We start from the raw sequence: 21,312 nt of genomic DNA, 5'->3' as shown, positions 1-21,312 counted from the left end.
TATTAATTATTTTCAAGCTAGGTGTGTTAAAGCGCTCCCCGCCATATAATTGCACAGTGAAAGCTTCTGTCACTTTTGGGATGTTAAGGTGTATGCATTTCAGTTTATTTTGAGAGGTGTAATTTCGTTGATAAATTGTCATCAAACTTTTTTCAGTTGTTTCTGTTTCTGTGAAAAGTATGTCTATTATCACATTTATCAATATATATAGATGGTGTTAGTGAAGCACTCATTTCAAATCACACTGATTACATATTTTTATCATTAGGGCAGGTGTAAGATAGTGGCGATTGTCAGATACAAATACATACAAAATTCACCGGCAAGAATAACATACTGCCATGTGCAGATTGTCAGGGACATGTTAGGGACATGTAATGTCAAACGTATTGTCAGGGGCAGATATTACATAGGACATATAGACATATGCCGTGAAAACCTTTCGCAATCGTTGACAGATTAAAATGTCTCTTTCAGTTTAATATTTAAGTTTTTACCTCAAACGAATAGTTTCCACAATGCACACCCAATTTTAACGTATTCCGCCACCAACATTGCCGGGGTCTGTGTGATGACGCAGTGTCTATTAGACAGTAGGAATTGGTGGGAAGGTGGAAGGTCGGCAAACGAGTATTTAAATAATAAGAAGGTATTTCTATCGTATTTCTATAAGGGCCCATTAAGATCCATATACCCCCTATCCCTGAAATACTTCAGAATATACGCAACATAAATCAATTGATTTTGAGAATCTGTTGATCTACTTATCTACCTTCTAGCGTAACAGTTTCCACGTGTAGGCCTCAGCACTCAGTCGGTCATCCTTTTCCATGTCGTTTGATAAAGACTGTCTTCAGGTGGATTGACGTTACGTACGTGCAGGTGAAAAAAATGCCACGGATACAGTATGCCCTTTTTGCCTCACAAGTTCACTGTTTTCTGTTCCGGTAGCCTCGAGATCGAAGTGATCACCTGGTTAACGTTGATTGATGGCTCACTTGGGTATAAGTGTGAAGCTAACACTGTGTGACACAACCTAATGTGGCTGAATGCTGCTAACAAGCGGGCTTAAGCCTCTCGCAATCGTCCACAGATCAAAATGTCTTTTGCAGTTTAATGTTTAAGAAGCTTTACTCATAAGGATGGTTACCACAAACTACACCATGTCGTAACTTATTCCGCCACCACATGTACCCACATTGTCGGGGTCTGTATGATGACACAGTGTCTGTGAGACAGAAGCGATCCAGGAATTGGTTGGAAGGTGGAAGGTCGGCACTTGGCAATACACACGAGTATTTAATAACAAGATGGTATTTCTATAGTATTTTCATAAGCACCCAGTAAGATCCATATAACCCTATCCCTGGAATAAAACGAGGATGATAATAATAAGTCCATTTCTTAGATGTTGTTTCCCCATCCACTGTGTGGTAGGTCAAAGCGCACTATCCGTCAGTCTCATACTAAAACTAGACACAACCAAAATTGTGGTAATTACCAGAAACCTTCGTTTGTTCACATATAGATTTTTTTTACGGAGGCATTTCAAGATAATTTCTGTTCCGCAGCAATAGCCAAAATTATGATCGATCACTAAATTTTCATTACAGATGTGACTTAGCAATGTCAATGCTTTATTACTGTCCGATAAAGAGGTGATACAAGGTGAAAAGCCAGCCGCTTTGAGGGCCAACTCAAGTTTTAATGATCACCTCACCTGTTACCGACTACATGTATATAAGGACGCCCCTCAATGTGCACCTGCACTTGGCTGTAGGACTCGAACTTAGACGCACATTTGTAAGTACGGTATGTCTCGTATTTTATATGTACGTAGTGTCTATTTTACGTGTGTGTGTGTGTGTGTGTGTGCGTGTGCGTGTGCGTGTGCGTGTGTGTGTGTGTGTGTGTGTGTGTGTTCTAGAAAGGGCAATGTAAGATAAGGGCCTGATTTGGAACACATGATCTGTATGATATATAAAATGAGCACAACTTTTAGCAATTATCATGAAAAATATCAAATATGTTCATATTGCATGAGAATAGACCTTGATCATTTCACCAACTGCATGTTATGGACTAATAACAAATAATATAGATAGATAGATAGATAGATAGATAGATAGATAGATAGATAAGATAGATAAGATTAGATAGATTAGATAGATTAGATAGATAGATAGATAGATAGACCCAAGCTGATGTAGATGCAGGCACAAGGACTTCATCATGTTTGGATTTTCTCATGACGTTAAAAACATCCTCCTTTTCCCTCATTTTAGCCATTCCTGTGTACTTGAAGATGTCAAAGGCCAAATGCTTGCACGTGTAAGAAAGAAAAAGACTAGTTTTCAACCATTTTAACATGTCTGATAATTTTCATAACACTTTTTTTAATAATTTGCCATGTCTGTTTGGACAGAAAGGGACCTAATCCTACCTGGTCCATTCTGAGAATCGACTTTTAAACATAGCTATTTCTTAAACATTTATACTGAATTTCAGCTTCTTCAGTTTGATACCGTATTCGAATAAAGAGTTGAGCAGAATTATTTTGCTCTCGTTCGTTTCATATGGAAGTTTAGACAGTGTGTAAGTCACATCATGATAAGGCGTAACTTGTCACGTGAAAACGGGATCATGACGATTTATTTATTTATCTGTTCATTTATTTGCCCAAGTTACTTGAGAACATCAATCTATTCAAATATATGTTTATGATGATTTCGTTTAAATGTTGGTGCAAAACTTACTTATAGTAATATTAATATTATTACTATAACCTTATATTTTCAAGAAGTTATATTTTAGTGAGGTTTTAACATTCGTGAATTATTGAACTGTAATTAGCAATGACACGTTTTGTGTCGTAGATTCTCCTCTGACATGATGGTCAGTTCCTGAAAGTCATCGATCAAGAAGAAACCATCTTTGCTGACTTTGTGTTTATTGTTTCTAGAAGGTCGATATGGCTCGATTCCTCCTCGCAACCTGTGTTCTCGCCGTGTGCCTGGCATACACCATCGCTATGGGACATGGAGGTGAGATCTATTAGCTACTTAGCATTGCACTTCCCTCTATTTCGTGTCAACATTGACTCCACCATTGACGTCTGTGATATCATTCGCCGTCACATGAAGTATCAGCCTACTTGTGTCATATCATTCCCCGTCACATGAAGCATCAGCCTACCTGTCTATTCTACCATGACATTGATGAATGCTTGATTCTGATTGGTTAAAAAGAGGTTTCCTTTTTGCTACGGAAACCCCTTTCAAATATATTCAGCCTTTTCACAAACAAGAAGCCTACATATCGATTCATAGAAAATGGCTGCCGATGGATCACCCCCATATGAACTGTAAAACGTATCTATATTTCCTCTAATACACGCTGGGTCTCTAATACCAGCCAGGTCCCTAATACACGCCGAGTCAAGGTAGTTTGATATCGGATGTTTGTGGCGTTCTAGGCCGCAACCCTGACTGCTTCGATGGTGACACATTAAAAGATTTATCAAAGGCATATCTTTGGAATACAAATGTAATGTTTATGAAACTGTTAGAGAAATTTTTAAGGTGACCAGAATCGGAACAATTTCAGCTATTTCCTCATTGAAACAACCGGCAATGAAAGTAAAATATAACATTATAACATTGTTTGAAAAAACTTTATTCATGACAACATGTTGTTAACAAAACTTTTTCTGATCGATATTCGTTGCCATCTCCATCAACAACCACCGTTAGAATTTGGCAGGAGGGGATTTCAAAGTCCATCAGAAAACACTCCCCTTCGAAAGTCCACGAAAACAATGTCCCAACTGAAGTGACAGCTTATCAAACTTGATGAAATTCATTTCAGAACACACACAATTAACAAAATCATACACGATCCACTATTTCTGGGACACAAAATGTTTAAGTTCTGTCACTATTTGGCTTTGGATCCGTGAAATCTTGAAATTAATTGGTCTTTCCCTGCAGATTCCTCGTTTCAAAATATCCGGCTCGTCTGCAGCCTAAAAAGCGGTTGTTCAGTCATACTCAGTCACATTGGTAATCATATGGATGTAAAAGCAGCCTCGATCAATCCCAGATAATCTACCTGTTAATGTTGAACCACATCATAGATCGGGGTTGTCATCTTGCTTCATTCTGTTAATTCATAAAGTTTGCTGCACAATAGAAATGATGGCATGCTCGATTTCCAAGAAATGACCTAGCTCTCAAAATTCCGAGAAATGACAGCCAGTCCACAGTGTATAACAGTTTGGTAGAAATTAAAACATGGACTCTTTGGACTAAGTTTGGAGTGTTATTTGTCAACTTCTTTTGAAAAACTATGTGCTTTGAACACTTATTATGAACTACTCACGACTATGGTGTTTTTAATCTTGAACTTTAGTAATAATTGTTACATATATAACTACCTGTGACCACTTTTCGGAATGTTCTAAGATTGCGGACCTGTGTTATTACGCGTTGCAAGAGAGCGCCGTTTTCAAAGCGTTGTTGCCGTCATGGTAGAATGGAGATAAACCTACTGTGTTTTGAAATTTGATGTAGTCCCACTGTAGAATAGAAACCTCTTTATTATGATAAAGCGCTCGGTTCAAAATTATAATAAAGAGGTTTCTATTCTACAGTGGGTGTGACGTTAAATCATAACTCACTCACTCACTCTACAGTGGGACTTCATCAAATTTCAAAACACAGTAGGTTTATCTCCTAATTATATCATATGTTTGTCAGTGCGGGTCTGCAGACTGTATCTATGTAGCGGTTGAGGGTCATTTGTAATCAGTGCAACATGGACTTTGTTCACAGGTGATGCCGCGCCTGGTGGTGGTGGTGGTGACTGCGCATCCAGTCAATGTGAGTACAATTCTCAACACGTTGAGGGAGTTTCTGTTAAAGAATGATGTCATTATATTCTCCCCTAAAACAAAAAAATATCTCAAAGTTTGTGAACTTTACCAAAGATCCTCTCTTTTCTGACCTTTGTAATTAGAAAATGATGATAAACCACACACTCACAAAATCACAGTTCCTATATAGATATTCTACTGAGTGTCGAGATTCAGCCTTATTGAGTGACCTCTCTCACCACAACTCACGTGTGATCACTTGGCTCATTTTCTCACTCTCCTTTGCACCTACGCTTGTGTAGAGGGCCGACTTAGGGAGGTTGGCGCTGTATGCCCTACAGATAGCTGAATGAATGTCACCGTACCCCTGATGTTGCTCATGCTGTCAACCACTCGATAATAAGCATACCATTAAACGTTCTAAAGGAATAATTGTTCAACGACTAGTTGCTTCCTAACTGAAACGCCCTCATGCGATGTAAATGTTTACCCCATGGACAGCTCCAGCACCAATGGGGCAGGCCACGCTCAGCTGGAAGTGAGATTTATGGTTACTGTGATATTAATCGTGATATTCCATGTATGTAGTTCAGATCGCTGCTGCTACTTTAAGAGATATGTGATCTATGGTTTCAGCATGCCCCAAACCTGGGGGTGGATGTGTAGAACTTGGAGGAACCTTTGAACTCAACGCCTGCACCACACTGACATGCTCCGTGGAGGGTAACGTCTACGGGCTCCGTGGACCGACCAGTAAGTTCATCAGTCCAAGATATGCAGACCAGTTGTTACTCGGAAACGGGAATAAGAACATGGAATGTAGACCTGTTAGAAGAGGTGTTGTTTTTTTGTAACACCATTTATCCTTACTGACAGAGAGTATAAAGTATCACCCTCTGGATAGTATCACTCTCTTTAGAAGTTTAGAAACATTATGTAAATCATGGAAATCTAAGAGAGAATTTATTGTACATAGAAATATATAATGTGGACTACGGTACACGATATAATAAATATGCTGTCATTTAAGGAGCGAGCTGATGACACCAGATAACATGCGCTGATAATTTCTATGTATACATTTATACTGTCAAAGAATAAATGAATTTAACATGCACTTTATGTGATACAACTGTAATAACAAGCACTGGTCGGGCCTACTGTCTGAGGATTCATCTTCACTCAACAAACATCTCAAACACATGTCCGTTAAAGAATCTAGTTAGCTGCTTGGACAGTCAACGTCTTGCACAAAATATACAAGTTGACCGACCGGCCCATACGTCATAACGTCATAACGTCATAATGGAAGATTACACGTGCTTGTCACGTCACAACTGGCCCTGTCCAGCGTCAAGTTAAGATCCTAAAATCCGATAGCGATGTAAATACCAAAAATAGGTCTATATAACTTGCTAACTTAATGACAGATGCTTTAGAAATTCCGTCTCGTGGTATACAAGCTATTCCAGATCGTAAAACCCCGAACACTCCGCTAGTGACACATGTAATGCCTCATTTATTCGGTCGATTTATAAACAAGCGAAACACATGTAAGACTCGATAAATAAAGATCAATATCTGTAGATATTATGTTGATGGTATGTATGTGGTTATTTATAATTCAGCTCCCCAATGGTTCATGGAGTGAATATAAACCAATATTTTCAGAATGTGCCCATGGAGAGGACTGTTTCGAAGGAGGTGCCAAGAAAACCTTTGGGAACTGTGGGTATACGTGCTCAGTGTCTGGCACCATTGGTTTCACCAAAGATGACCCAGGTAAGTTTCAAAGTCTATAACTTTAAACAAAATACCATCATAACATGTTTTCTCTTCAACACACCCTAATACCACGTGTTCCTCTCCCTCACAGCCCTAGTGTGTACCCTGAATGTGTTATACAGCATGTTCCTCTCCCACACAGCCCTAGAGTGTACCTGAATGTTTAATACCACGTGTTCCTCTCCGACACAGCCATTCAGTGTACCTAAATGTGTAATACCACGTGTTCTTCTCCTTCAAAGCCCCAGAGTGTACCCTGAATGTGTAATACCACGTGTTCCTCTCCAGCACAGCTCTAAAGTGTACCTGAATGTTTAATGCCACGTGTTTCTCTCCCACACTGTCCCCGAGTGTACCTGGATGTGTAATACCACGTGTTCCTCTCCCACGCAGTCCTTGAGTGTACCTGGATGTGTAATACCACGTGTTTCTCTCCCACACTGTCCCCGAATGTACCTGGATGTGTAATACCACGTGTTCCTCTCCCACGCAGTCCTTGAGTGTACCTGGATGTGTAATACCACGCGTTCCTCTCCCACACAGTCCTTGAGTGTACCTCCCAATCCACGGCCCCTTATTAGTTTAAAATGCAAAGCCACTTCCACTTCTACCTCCATTTGGACATTATTTTATAGTTATATGTGTATCAACATCCAATTGTAAATTTCTTCTCTTTTTTTTCCAGCTTGTGAATAGACCATATGTACGTGTTGCACGACCAGACAGTGACGAAGTCATTGTGACGTTACTCCGATAGATCGTGGAACTCAGCAATAAATCTAAAACACATATCCTGAATCTTTCTTGTTTTGTTTTATGCTGAGAGCGACAACTCTAGTATGAAAGTGGGGAATACTCGATTCTGATTGGTCAATCAGAAGTTTCAAATCACAATAATTCTCTGACTGAAACAGCTGATTTGACGGCCTCATAACCGAGAAGAACAATTTTCTCAATCATTTTCGGTATCAATCACTTTGAAATGTAAAATAAATAGGTTACAGAAAGCACAGTTTCGCTTGCTACAGTATAAAATTGTGTGTGAGTTAGTTTAGATTGATCTTGACTTGCCTAGGCTTTTAGAATATATGGACTTTATTAACCGAGTGTGATATATATATATATATATAATATATATATATATATATATATATATATATATTATTTATATATATATATATATATATATATATATATATATATATTCCACAGTCACCGCGCAGGAGTAACAACAAAGATACTAATAAACTTCCCTCTTACCTGAACACGCAATCCATTCGCTAACATTACAGCTGTTACTCCCCGTGAACGTTGAGGAATTGGGAACATGTTTCCATTGTCAATTTGTTTGGTTTCAAATTTGAGAGTCTTGTCACCTGTTGCCAGTTTACTCCTATATAAGCCCTCTTGACACCCCTCGTGGCATTTGGTGGCTTAGAAGCAGTTACGTAAGTATTAGAGTTATGTTTCCATTCTGATGTGTAGACTACAGTCATTTCATCATTACCCAGAGCAACACTTTCACTACGTTCAAACTGGTATAATCAGATGAATGTATATACGAATCAGTCATCAGTTTTCAATAACTTCACTTTATTATACATCTACAGAGAACAAAAATAGAAATATGCTTCGTTCAAGTAAGATTTTTAAATAACAATTTTTAGCACGCTGACTTGAAAACAATTTGGATTTGTTTAGTTTAAGGGCGGGAGCTTTCGCGTTGCTGTGTCTGTGGAAGCGTGACTCGCGAAAATGATGCACTTCAGAATATACGGGTAACAGTTTCCACGTGTAGGCCTCAGCACTCAGTCGGTCATCCTTTTCCATGTCGTTTGATAAAGACTGTCTTCAGGTGGATTGACGTTACGTACGTGCAGGTGAAAAAAATGCCACGGATACAGTATGCCCTTTTTGCCTCACAAGTTCACTGTTTTCTGTTCCGGTAGCTTCGAGATCGAAGTGATCACCTGGTTAACGTTGATTGATGGCACACTTGGGTATAAGTGTGAAGCTAACACTGTGTGACACAACCTAATGTGGCTGAATGCTGCTAACAAGCGGGCTTAAGCCTCTCGCAATCGTCCACAGATCAAAATGTCTTTTGCAGTTTAATGTGTAAAATTTTTCTTAAAAAGGATAGTAACCACAATGCACACCATGTCGTAACTTATTCCGCCACCACATGTACCCACAATGTCGGGGTCTGTGTGATGACACAATGTCTATTGGACAGAAGCGGTTGGAAGGTGGAAGGTCGGTACTTGACAAAACACACGAGAATTTTATAACTAGAATGTATTTTTATTCTTTATTATAAGGACCCAAACAGATCCATACACCTCCCATCCCCAGATGAGAATAAAAATAAGTCCATTTCTTAGGCGCTGTTTTTCATTTACAATGCGGTTGCACAATTCGTCAGTCCCACTAAGAAATCACTGATATTTAACCCGAACGTGGCCACAATTTGCAATTATTAGAAACCTTCATTTGCTCAAGTATAGATTACCTGTATGGAGGTATTTAAAGATCATTTCTAAATTTCGCAGCCATACTAAAGTTATGCATTTCGTCAGTCCCTTAATTCTCACTTTGGCTTCATTGACGTCTGATAAAGAAGTGACACAAGTTCATAATAGGCCTAGGCGCTTTTGGAGCCACTTTAAGATTTACTGATCACATCGCCTGTTACCGACCACATGTACATAAGGACGCCCCTCTATGTGCACCTGCACTTGGCTGTAAGACTCGAACTTAGACGCACATTTGTAAGTTCGGTATGTCTCATTTGTTATATGCATGTAGTGTCTGTTTTAAATGCGTGTGTGTTTCAGAAAGCTCAATGTATGATAAGTGCCTACCCAAATGTGGCACACATGATCTGTATAATTTAAAAAATGAGCTCAACTTATAGAAATTGTCGTGTAAAATATCAGATATGTTCATATGCATGAGAGTAGACGTAGATCATTTTACCAACTGCATGTTATGGACTAATAACAACTAACAAATGTATAGATTAAACTCAACTGTGACAACAAAACTTTTTTCAGGAAACATTTTTTCTACATTTGAACATCAGCAAGTCTTTGACCCAAGCTGATGTAGATGCAGACACACGAACTTCATCATGTTTGGATTTTCTCATGACGTTAAAAACAATCCGCCTTTTCCCTCATTTTAGCCATTCCCATGTACTTGAATATGTCAGAGGTCAAAAGCCTGCAAGTGTAAGAAAGAAAAAAGGCCACAAGTCAACCATTTAAACATGTCTGATAATTATCATAACATTTCATTCATAATTTGACGGGGGCACGGGAGGCCCAGTCGTCTAAGGCGCCGCGATTCGCTGTGCAGAGTTGCGTCCCTTGGGCACGCCAGAAACCTATGATTGTGGGTTCGAATCCCGGTTCGCCCCGATTATGTTTCTAGGTTTGTCAGCACCATACCCGTGCTCGTGGGTTTCACCGAAGTGGTAAACGTCTGAGACCTGCATCACTTCGGGCTTTCCTCCAACATTAAGCTGACACGCCGTGATATAACTGGAATACTGATAAAAGCGGCGTAAAACCCAATTCACTCACTCACTCATAATTTGACAAGTCTAGTGGGACAGAAAGGGACCTAATCCCACCTGGTCCATTCTGGGAATCGATATAACCTTTAAAACATATAGCTATTTCTTAAACATTGATACTGAATTTCAGCTCCTTCAATTTGATACCGTACTTGAATAAAGAGTTGAGCAGAATTATTTTTTCTCTCGTGCGTTTTATGTGGAGGTCAGAGAAGTGTGCAAGTCACCGCACAATAAGGCGTGACTTGTCACGTGAAAAGGGTATCATGAGAATTTATTTATTTATTCGTTTATTTTCCCAAGTTACTTGAGAAATAATAACCCATAAAGTCAATCTGTGCAAATGGGTGTTTGAGATGATTTCGTTCAAATGTTAGGGCAAAATTTACAACTTCATCTAATATTTTCAAGACGCTAAATTATAGTGAACTGTAATATAGCAATTACACATTTTGTGTCGTAGTTTCACCTCTGACATGATGGTCAGTTCCTTGAAGTCATCGATCAAGAAGAAACCATCTTTGCTGACTTTGTGTTTATTGTTTCTAGAAGGTCGATATGGCTCGATTCCTCCTCGCAACCTGTGTTCTCGCCGTGTGCCTGGCATACACCATCGCTATGGGACATGGAGGTGAGATCAGAAGACAACATAACATTGCACTTCCCTCGACTTCGTGTGAACATGAGTCTACCTGTCTGTGATATCATTCCCCGTCACATGAAGTATTAGCCTATCTGTCTGTGATATCATTCCCCGTCACATGAAGTATCAGCCTACCTGTCTGTGATATTCCTCATAACGTAAAGTATTAGCCTACAAATACCTGTCTGTGATATCATTCCCCGTCACATGAAATATCTGTCTACCTGTCTGTGATATCATTCCCCGTCACATTAAGTATTAGACTACATAAACCGGCCTGATATCATTCCTCGTCACATGAAGTATTAGTCTACCTGTCTGTGATATCATTCCCAGTCACATGAAGTATTAGTCTACATACCCTGTCTATGATATCATTGCCCGTCACATGAAGTATTAGTATACATAACCCTGTCTGTGATATCATTCCCCGTCACATGAAGTATTAGCCTATGGATATCATTCCCCGTCGCAAAAAATGTATCAGCCTGCCTGTCTGTGAAATTCCTTGTCACGTAAAGTATAAGCCTACATATACCTGTCTGTGATATCATTCCCCGTCCCATGAAATATTTGTCTACCTGCCTGCGATATCATTCCCCGTCACATGAATCTTTAGTCTATATAACCCTGCCTGATATCATTCCTCGTCACATGAAGTATTAGCCTACCTGTCTGTGATATCATTCCCCGTCACATAAAGTATTAGTCTACATACCCTGTCTGTGATATCATTCCCCGTCACATGAAGTATTAGTCTACATAACCCTGTCTGTGATATCATTCCCCGTCACATGAAGTATTGGCCTATGGATATCATTCCCCGTCGCAAAAAATGTATCAGACTGCCTGTCTGTGAAATTCCTTGTCACGTAAAGTATAAGCCTACATATACCTGTCTGTGATATCATTCCCCGTCACATGAAATATTTGTCTACCTGCCTGCGATATCATTCCTCGTCACATGAAGTATTAGCCTACCTGTCTGTGATATCATTCCCCGTCACATAAAGTATTAGTCTACATACCCTGTCTGTGATATCATTCCCCGTCACATGAAGTATTAGTCTACATAACTCTCTCTATGATATCATTCCCCGTCATATGATGTATTAGCCTACCTGTCTGTGATATCATTCCCCGTCACAAGAAGTATCAGCCTACCTGTCTGTGATATTCCTCGTCACGTAAAGTATTAGCCTACACATACCTGTCTGTGATATCATTCCCCGTCCCATGAAATATTTGTCTACCTGCCTGCCATATCATCCCCCGTCACATGAAGTATTAGTCTACATAACCCTGCCTGATATCATTCCTCGTCACATGAAGTATTAGCCTACCTGTCTGTGATATCATTCCCCGTCACATAAAGTATTAGTCTACATACCCTGTCTGTGATATCATTCCCCGTCACATGAAGTATTAGTCTACATAACTCTCTCTATGATATCATTCCCCGTCATATGATGTATTAGCCTACCTGTCTGTGATATCATTCCCCGTCACAAGAAGTATCAGCCTACCTGTCTGTGATATTCCTCGTCACGTAAAGTATTAGCCTACATAACTCTCTCTATGATATCATTCCCCGTCATATGATGTATTAGCCTACCTGTCTGTGATATCATTCCCCGTCCCATGAAATATTTGTCTACCTGCCTGCGATATCATTCCCCGTCACATGAAGTATTAGTCTACATAACCCTGCCTGATATCATTCCTCGTCACATGAAGTATTAGCCTACCTGTCTGTGATATCATTCCCCGTCACATGAAGTATTAGTCTACATAACCCTGTCTGTGATATCATTCCCCGTCACATGATGTATTAGCCTACCTGTCTGTGATATCATTCCCCGTCACATGAAGTATTAGTCTACATAACCCTGTCTGTGATATCATTCCCCGTCACATGATGTATTAGCCTACCTGTCTGTGATACCATTCCCCGTCACAAGAAGTATCAGCCTACCTGTCTGTGATATTCCTCGTCACGTAAAGTATTAGCCTACATATACCTGTCTGTGATATCATTCCCCGTCCCATGAAATATTTGTCTACCTATCGCCGTGTGCCTGGCATACACCATCGCTATGGGACATGGAGGTGAGATCAGAAGACAACATAACATTGCACTTCCCTCGACTTCGTGTGAACATTGACTCCACCACTGACTCTAGTGCAGGCCTAGGATATCATTCGCCGTCAAATGAAGTATCAGGTTACATGTTTGTGATATCATTCCCCGTCACATGAAGTATGAGTCTACCTGTCTGTGATATCATTCCCCGTCACATGAAGTATTAGCTTACCTGTCGCTGATATCATTCCCCGTCACATGAAGTATTAGCTTACCTGTCTGTTAAAACATTACCCGTCACAAGAAGTATCATACTATACATAACTGTCTGTAGGATCATTCCCCGTCACATGAAGTATCAGTCTACCTGTCTGTGATATCATCCCCGTAGCTTGAAATACTACCTTACCTCTCTGTGATATCATACCCCGTCACATGAAGTATTAGCTTACCAGTCTGTGATATCATTCCCTGTGACATGAAGTATTAGCTTACCTGTCGGTGAAATCATTCCCCGTCACATGAAGTATCAGTCGACCTCTCTGTGATATCATTACCCGTCAAAAGAAGCATCATACTATACATATCAGTCTGTAGCATCATTCCCCGTCACATGAAGTATCAGTCTACCTGTCTGTGATATCATCCCCCGTAGCTTGAAATACTACCTTACATGTCTGTGATATCATTCACTGTCACATGAAGTATTAGGTTACCTGTCTGTGATATCATTACCCGTCAAAAGAAGCATCATACTATACATATCTGTCTGTAGCATCATTCCCCGTCACATGAAGTATCAGTCTACCTGTCTGTGATATCATCCCCCGTAGCTTGAAATACTACCTTACATGTCTGTGATATCATTCCCAGTCACATAAAGTATCATACCATACATATCTGTCTGTAGCATCATTCCCCATCACATGAAGTACCACTCAACCTGTCTGTGATATCAACCCCGTAGCTTAAAATAATACCTTACTTGTCTGTGATATCATTCCCCGTCACATGAAGTATTAGCTTACCTGTCTGTGATATCATTCCCCGTCACATGAAGTATTATCCTATCTGTCTCTGATATCATTCCCCGTCGCAAAAAAGTATCAGCCTACCTGTCTGTGATATTCCTCGTCACATAAAGTATGAGCCTACATATACCTGTCTGTGATATCATTCCCCGTCACATAAAATATTGTCTACCTGTCTGTGATATCATTCCCCGTCACATGAAGTATTAGTCTACATAACCCTGCCTGATATCATTCCTCGTCACATGATGTATTAGCCTACCTGTCAGTGATATCATTCCCAGTCACATGAAGTTTTAGTCAAAATACCCTGTCTGTGATATCATTCCCCGTCACATGAAGTATTAGTCTACATAACCCTGTCTGTGATATCTTTCCCCGTCACATGTAGTATGAGTCTACCTGTCTGTGATACCATTCCCCGTCACATGAAGTATCAGCCTACCTGTCTGTGATATTCCTCATAACGTAAAGTATTAGCCTACAAATACCTGTCTGTGATATCATTCCCCGTCACATGAAATATCTGTCTACCTGTCTGTGATATCATTCCCCGTCATATGAAGTATTAGTCTACATAACCCCGCCTGATATCATTCCTCGTCACATGAAGTATTAGCCTACCTGTCTGTGATATCATCCCCAGTCACATGAAGTATTAGTCAACATACCCTGACTATGATATCATTGCCCCTCACATGAAGTATTAGTCTACATAACCCTGTCTGTGATATCATTCCCCGTCACATGAAGTATTAATCTACATAACCCTGTCTGTGATATCATTCCCCGTCACATGAAGTATTAGTCTACATAACCCTGTCTGTGATATCTTTCCCCGTCACATGAAGTATGAGTCTACCTGTCTGTGATATCATTCCCCGTCACATGAAGTATTAGCCTATCTGTCTGTGATATCATTCCCCGTCACATGAAGTATCAGCCTACCTGTCTGTGAAATTCCTCATAACGTAAAGTATTAGCCTACAAATACCTGTCTGTGATATCATTCCCCGTCACATGAAATATCTGTCTACCTGTCTGTGATATCATTCCCCGTCACATTAAGTATAAGTCTACATAAACCTGCCTGATATCATTCCTCGTCACATGAAGTATTAGTCTACATACACTGTCTGTGATATCATTCCCCCTCACATGAAGTATTAGTCTACATAACTCTCTCTATGATATCATTCCCCGTCACATGATGTATTAGCCTACCTGTCTGTGATATCATTCCCCGTCACAAGAAGTATCAGCCTACCTGTCTGTGATATTCCTCGTCACATAAAGTATTAGCCTACATATACCTGTCTGTGATATCATTCCCCGTCACAAGAAGTATCAGCCTACCTGTCTGTGATATTCCTCGTCACGTAAAGTATTAACCTACATAACCCCGACTGCTATCATTCCTCGTCACATGAAGTATTAGTCTACATACACTGTCTGTGATATCATTCCCCGTCACATGAAGTATTAGCCTACATAACCCCGCCTGATATCATTCCCGGTCACATGAAGCATCAACCTACCTGTCTGTGATATCATATGTTTATCAGTGCAGGTCTGCAGACTGTATCTATGTAGCGGGTGAGGGTCATTTGTAATCAGTGCAACATGGACTTTGTTCACAGGTGATGCCGCGTCTGGTGGTGGTGGTGACTGCGCATCCAGTCAATGTGAGTACAATTCTCAACACGTTGAGGGAGTGTCCCTCGGAGATGAGTTTGCTGTCATAGAATGATGTCATTATATTCTCCCCTAAAACAAAGAAATATCACAAATCTGTTTGTGAACTTTACCAAAGATCCTCTCTTTTCTGACCTTTGTAATTAAAAAATGATGATAAACCACACACTCGCAAAATCACAGTTCCTATATAGATATTCTACTGAGTGTCGAGATTTAGCCTTATTGAGTGACCTCACTCACCACAACTCACGTGTGATCACTTGGCTCATTTTCTCACTCTCCTTTGCACCTACGCTTGTGTAGAGGGCCGACTTAGGGAGGTTGGCGCTGTATGCCCTACAGATAGCTGAATGAATGTCACCGTACCCCTGATGTTGCTCATGCTGTCAACCACTCGATAATAAGCATACCATTAAACGTTCTAAAGGAATAATTGTTCAACGACTAGTTGCTTCCTAACTGAAACGCCCTCATGCGATGTAAATGTTTACCCCATGGACAGCTCCAGCACCAATGGGGCAGGCCACGCTCAGCTGGAAGTGAGATTTATGGTTACTGTGATATTAATCGTGATATTCCATGTATGTAGTTCAGATCGCTGCTGCTACTTTAAGAGATATGTGATCTATGGTTTCAGCATGCCCCAAACCTGGGGGTGGATGTGTAGAACTTGGAGGAACCTTTGAACTCAACGCCTGCACCACACTGACATGCTCCGTGGAGGGTAACGTCTACGGGCTCCGTGGACCGACCAGTAAGTTCATCAGTCCAAGATATGCAGACCAGTTGTTACTCGGAAACGAGGATAAGAACATGGAATGTAGACCTGTTAGAAGATATTTTTTTTGGAACACCATTTATCCTTACTGATAGAAAGTATATTGAATCGCAAAAGAAAGTAACATTGCATGAAAAGTTGTCATTTAAATATCTGGGTCATTTTTGTCAAAGTTTCTAAAATTTAACATTACCTTGTCCGGAAAAATGAAATTGGATGATAAAAAACAAAGCAGATGACAATAAAACCCAATCGCCCAAACGCATCACGGCAACGGTCATGGTAACCCGATGCACATGCAAATTGAAATGCACATGCGTTCTCCCATTTCTTGCCCTATAAAAATCCACCCAGATCGGATAACATTCATTCGTTATTGAATTGCTACCACATGCCAAGATTGACAAGAAATCAGCGACACCAAGCCCTTCGACGATTGCAAGCTGGACAAACCGGCCGGCAAGTAGCCAATGCATTTCAAGTCCACGTAAGGACCATATACAGACTCCAGCAACTGTACCAGACCACCAACACTACAGATGACCGACCACGTAGTGAAGACCAAGGGTTACTACCCGACGTCAGGATCGTCAGATCGTGCGATAGCATCTTCGAGATAGCTTTGTTACTGCAGCGGAAACTGCTCGACAGACCATGGGGACACATTAGCGACACATTAGTGCGGACACCGTGCGTCAACGATTGACGAGCAGACACCTCCACTGTCACAGTCCACACCGAGGACCCCTTCTGACACCACCATCGCCGGGGCCGTCTTCAGTGGGCAACACAGCACCAGCAGTGGAGAAGAGTTCTCTTCTCAGACGAGAGCCGTTACTGTATCTGAACAGCTGATGGCAGAGAGAGAGAGAGAGAGAGAGAGAGAGAGAGAGAGAGAGTCTGGCGACGCCGTGGGGAACGTTATTCGGATGCTTGTGTTGTTGAGAGAGACTCGTAGGGTGGTCCGAGCATCATGGTGTGGGGTGGAATTGGTCTTGCACAGAGGGTCGGCCCTGTGGTCTTCCAGAACATCGGTCCAGGGTGAGGCAATGGTTTCACAGCAGCTCGGTACATTGATCAAATCTTGAGACCACACGTCAAACCTCAATTGGCACGTCGCCGCCACCACGAGTTTCAGCATTACGACGCCCGTGCCAACACTGGGAGAGCAACAAGAGACTTCCTCTAGCAGAATGGCATCAGAACCATGCAGTAGCCTGCCCTCAGTCCCGATTTAAGTCCCATTGATCACCTGTGGATCGAGATTCAAAGACGGCTGAACTGTGTCAGGCGTTCCTCGGGGTGTGGACTCAAGTGCCTATGGCCTTCATCAACCGCCTCATCCATTCCATGTAACGACGTTGCACGGCAGTCATCAATGCACATGGCGACACACGAGATCCTGACTTGTGATGCCATTTTCTCAGAGACTAGTGTTGTTTTTCCCTTTAAGAGCATTTGACACTTTAATTTCAACCCTGGTGATCAGATTTGCCAAGTTTCATCTTTTTAATATGTCTCAAAGTATGTTGACAGTGTTTGGACACAAAAGGTTTCTCATATATCTATCCATGGTGACGTTTCTTTTGCGGTTCAGGATATAAAGTATCACCCTCTGGATAGTATCACTCTCTTTAGAAGTTTAGAAACATTATGTAAATCATTGAATCTAAGAGAGAATTTATTGTACATAGAAATATATTATGTGGACTACGGTACACAATATAGTAAATATACTGTCATTTAAGGAGCGAGCTGATGACACCAGATAACATGCGCTGATTATTTCTATGTATACATTTATACTGTCAAAGAATAAATGAATTTAACATGCACTTTATGTGATACAACTGTAATAACAAGTACTAGTCGGACCTACTGTCTGAGGATTCCTCTTCACTCAACAAACATCTCAAATACATGTTCGTTAAAGAATCTTGTTATCTGCTTGGACAGTCAACGTCTTGCACAAAACATACAAGTTTGGCGGCTGGCCCATATACCAAAACGTCATAATGGAAGATGGCACTTGCTTGTCACGTCAAAACTGGCCCTGTCCAGGGTCAAGTTAAGATCCTAAAATCCGATAGCAATGTAAATACCCAAAATAGGTAAAAATAACTTGCTAACTTCATGACAGATGCTTTAGAAAATCCGTCTCGTGGTATACAAGCTATTCCAGATCGTAAAACCCCGAACACTCCGCTAGTGACACATGTAATGCCTCATTTATTCGGTCGATTTATAAACAAGCGAAACACATGTAAGACTCGATAAATAAAGATCAATATCTGTAGATATTATGTTGATGGTATGTAAGTGGTTATTTATAATTCAGCTCCCCAATGGTTCATGGAGTGAATATAAACCAATATTTTCAGAATGTGCCCATGGAGGCAAATGTTTCGAAGGAGGTGCCAAGAAAACCTTTGGGAACTGTGGGTATACGTGCTCAGTGTCTGGCACCATTGGTTTTATCAAAGATGACCCAGGTAAGTTTCAAAGTCTATAACTCTGAACGAAATACCATCATAAATTGTTTTCTCTTCCACGCAGACCAAGAGTGTATCTGAATGTGTAATTCCACGTGTTCCTCTTCAACACAGCTCTAGGGTGTACCTGAGAGTGTAATACATCGTGTTCCTCTTCAACAGAGCTCTAGGGTGTACCTGAGAGAGTAATACCACGTGTTCCTCTTCAACAGAGCTCTAGGGTGTACCTGAGAGTGTAATACCACGTGTTCCTCTTCAACAGAGCTCTTGGGTGTACCTGAGAGTGTAATACCACGTGTTCCTCTTCAACAGAGCTCTAGGGTGTACCTGAGAGTGTAACACCACGTGTTCCTCTTCAACAGAGCTCTAGGGTGTACCTGAGAGTGTAATACCACGTGTTCCTCTTCAACAGAGCTCTAGGGTGTACCTGAGAGTGTAATACATCGTGTTCCTCTTCAACACAGCTCTAAGGTGTACCTGAGAGTGTAATACCACGTGTTCCTCTTCAACAGAGCTCTAGGGTGTACCTGAGAGTGTAATACATCGTGTTCCTCTTCAACAGAGCTCTTGGGTGTACCTGAGAGTGTAATACCACGTGTTCCTCTTCAACAGAGCTCTAGGGTGTACCTGAGAGTGTAATACCACGTGTTCCTCTTCAACAGAGCTCTAGGGTGTACCTGAGAGTGTAATACATCGTGTTCCTCTTCAACAGAGCTCTAGGGTGTACCTGAGAGAGTAATACCACGTGTTCCTCTTCAACATAGCTCTAGGGTGTACCTGAGAGTGTAACACCACGTGTTCCTCTTCAACAGAGCTCTAGGGTGTACCTGAGAGTGTAATACCACGTGTTCCTCTTCAACAGAGCTCTAGGGTGTACCTGAGAGTGTAATACCACGTGTTCCTCTTCAACAGAGCTCTAGGGTGTACCTGAGAGTGTAATGCCACCTGTTCCTCTTCAACAGAGCTCTAGGGTGTACCTGAGAGTGTAATGCCACCTGTTCCTCTTCAACAGAGCTCTAGGGTGTACCTGAGAGTGTAATATCACGTGTTCCTCTTCAACAGAGCTCTAGGGTGTACCTGAGAGTGTAATACCACGTGTTCCTCTTCAACAGAGCTCTAGGGTGTACCTGAGAGTGTAATACATCGTGTTCCTCTTCAACAGAGCTCTAGGGTGTACCTGGGAGTGTAATACCACGTGTTCCTCTCCCACACAGTCCTGAAGTGTACCTGATAGTGTAAAACATCGTGTTCCTCTTCAACACAGCTCTAGGGTGTACCGAACGAAGATGTGTTGCTTGCATTGCAACCAGAGGTGGACACACACGCTATTGATTTGTAAATTGACATTTTGGCATGTTCATGGTTTTTTTTATGAAATCACGCATTTTCTGAAGGCATTATGGCAAATAAACCCATATGAACACTTACAGGAGTCTTTTATCTATTGCAAACCGAAATTGTTTCAGATTTGGTAAGAAACATAACTTTGCATTAAATCTTATTCAATGTCACAGGAACTTTTACCCTGGATGTGTAATACCACGTGTTACTCTACCACACAGTCCCGAAGTGTACCTGAGAGTGTAATACCACGTGTTCCTCTTCAACAGAGCTCTAGGGTGTACCTGAGAGTGTAACACCACGTGTTCCTCTTCAACAGAGCTCTCGGGTGTACCTGAATGTGTAATACCGCATGTTCCTCTCCCACACAGTCCTAAAGTGTACCTGGATGTGTAACACCACTGGTCCCTCGCCCCGCTCGCCCTTATCCTAATCCCCGGTTCCGTATTAGTTTTAAATGCAAAGCCACTTTCACTTCTACCTCCATTTGGACATTATTCTATTGTTATATGGACATCCAATTGTAAATTTCTTCTCTTTTTTTTCCAGCCTGCTTATAGACCATATGTACGTGTTGCACGACCAGATAGCGACGAAGTCATTGTGACGTCATTTCGATGGATCGTGGAACTCAGCAATAAATCTAGAACTCACATCTCGTCAATCTTTGTTGTTTTGTTATATGCTGAGAGCGACAACTCTAGTATGAAAGTAGGGAATACTCGACTCTGATTGGTCAATCAGAAGTTTCAAATCACAATAATCCTCTGACAGAAACAGCTGAATTATAAGGGCCCATACAGATCCATACACCTCCCATCCCTGGATGATAATAAAAGTAAGTCCATTTCTTAGGCGCTGTTTTCCATTTACAATGCGGTTGCACAATTCGTCAGTCCCACTAAGAAATCACTGATATTTAACCCGAAAATGGCCACAATTTGCAATTATTAGAAACCTTCATAGATTACATGTATGGAGGCATTTCAAGATCATTTCTAAATTTCG

The 21,312-nt window shown here is 41.0% G+C and overlaps 2 protein-coding genes across 3 annotated transcripts; both read left to right on the top strand.

The window, feature by feature from the left end:
- The first annotated feature begins 1,651 nt into the window (after positions 1-1,651).
- LOC124146178 lies at positions 1,652-7,449 on the top strand. Of its 2 annotated transcripts, none has more exons than XM_046516331.2 (6): positions 1,652-1,803; positions 2,963-3,044; positions 4,833-4,880; positions 5,510-5,626; positions 6,545-6,655; positions 7,344-7,449. In XM_046516331.2, the coding sequence occupies exons 1-6, from the start codon at positions 1,708-1,710 to the stop codon at positions 7,352-7,354; spliced, it is 465 nt and encodes a 154-aa protein (XP_046372287.2). In that variant the 5' UTR covers positions 1,652-1,707; the 3' UTR covers positions 7,355-7,449. The 2 variants fall into 2 exon arrangements, with proteins under 2 accessions (XP_046372287.2, XP_046372286.2); XM_046516330.2 differs by having other exon boundaries at positions 1,720-1,812.
- Positions 7,450-9,345: 1,896 nt separating this feature from the next.
- LOC124146179 lies at positions 9,346-20,959 on the top strand. Its single transcript, XM_046516333.2, has 6 exons — positions 9,346-9,429; positions 10,788-10,869; positions 15,636-15,680; positions 16,331-16,447; positions 18,853-18,963; positions 20,854-20,959. The coding sequence occupies exons 1-6, from the start codon at positions 9,361-9,363 to the stop codon at positions 20,862-20,864; spliced, it is 435 nt and encodes a 144-aa protein (XP_046372289.2). The 5' UTR covers positions 9,346-9,360; the 3' UTR covers positions 20,865-20,959.
- The last annotated feature ends 353 nt before the right edge of the window (positions 20,960-21,312 follow it).

This window comes from Haliotis rufescens, unplaced genomic scaffold (genome assembly GCF_023055435.1).
Source record: "Haliotis rufescens isolate VD_foot unplaced genomic scaffold, xgHalRufe1.0.p SCAF_2, whole genome shotgun sequence".
NCBI classification, from domain to species: Eukaryota; Metazoa; Mollusca; class Gastropoda; order Lepetellida; family Haliotidae; genus Haliotis; species Haliotis rufescens.
This window is presented reverse-complemented; position numbering and strand designations above follow the sequence as displayed.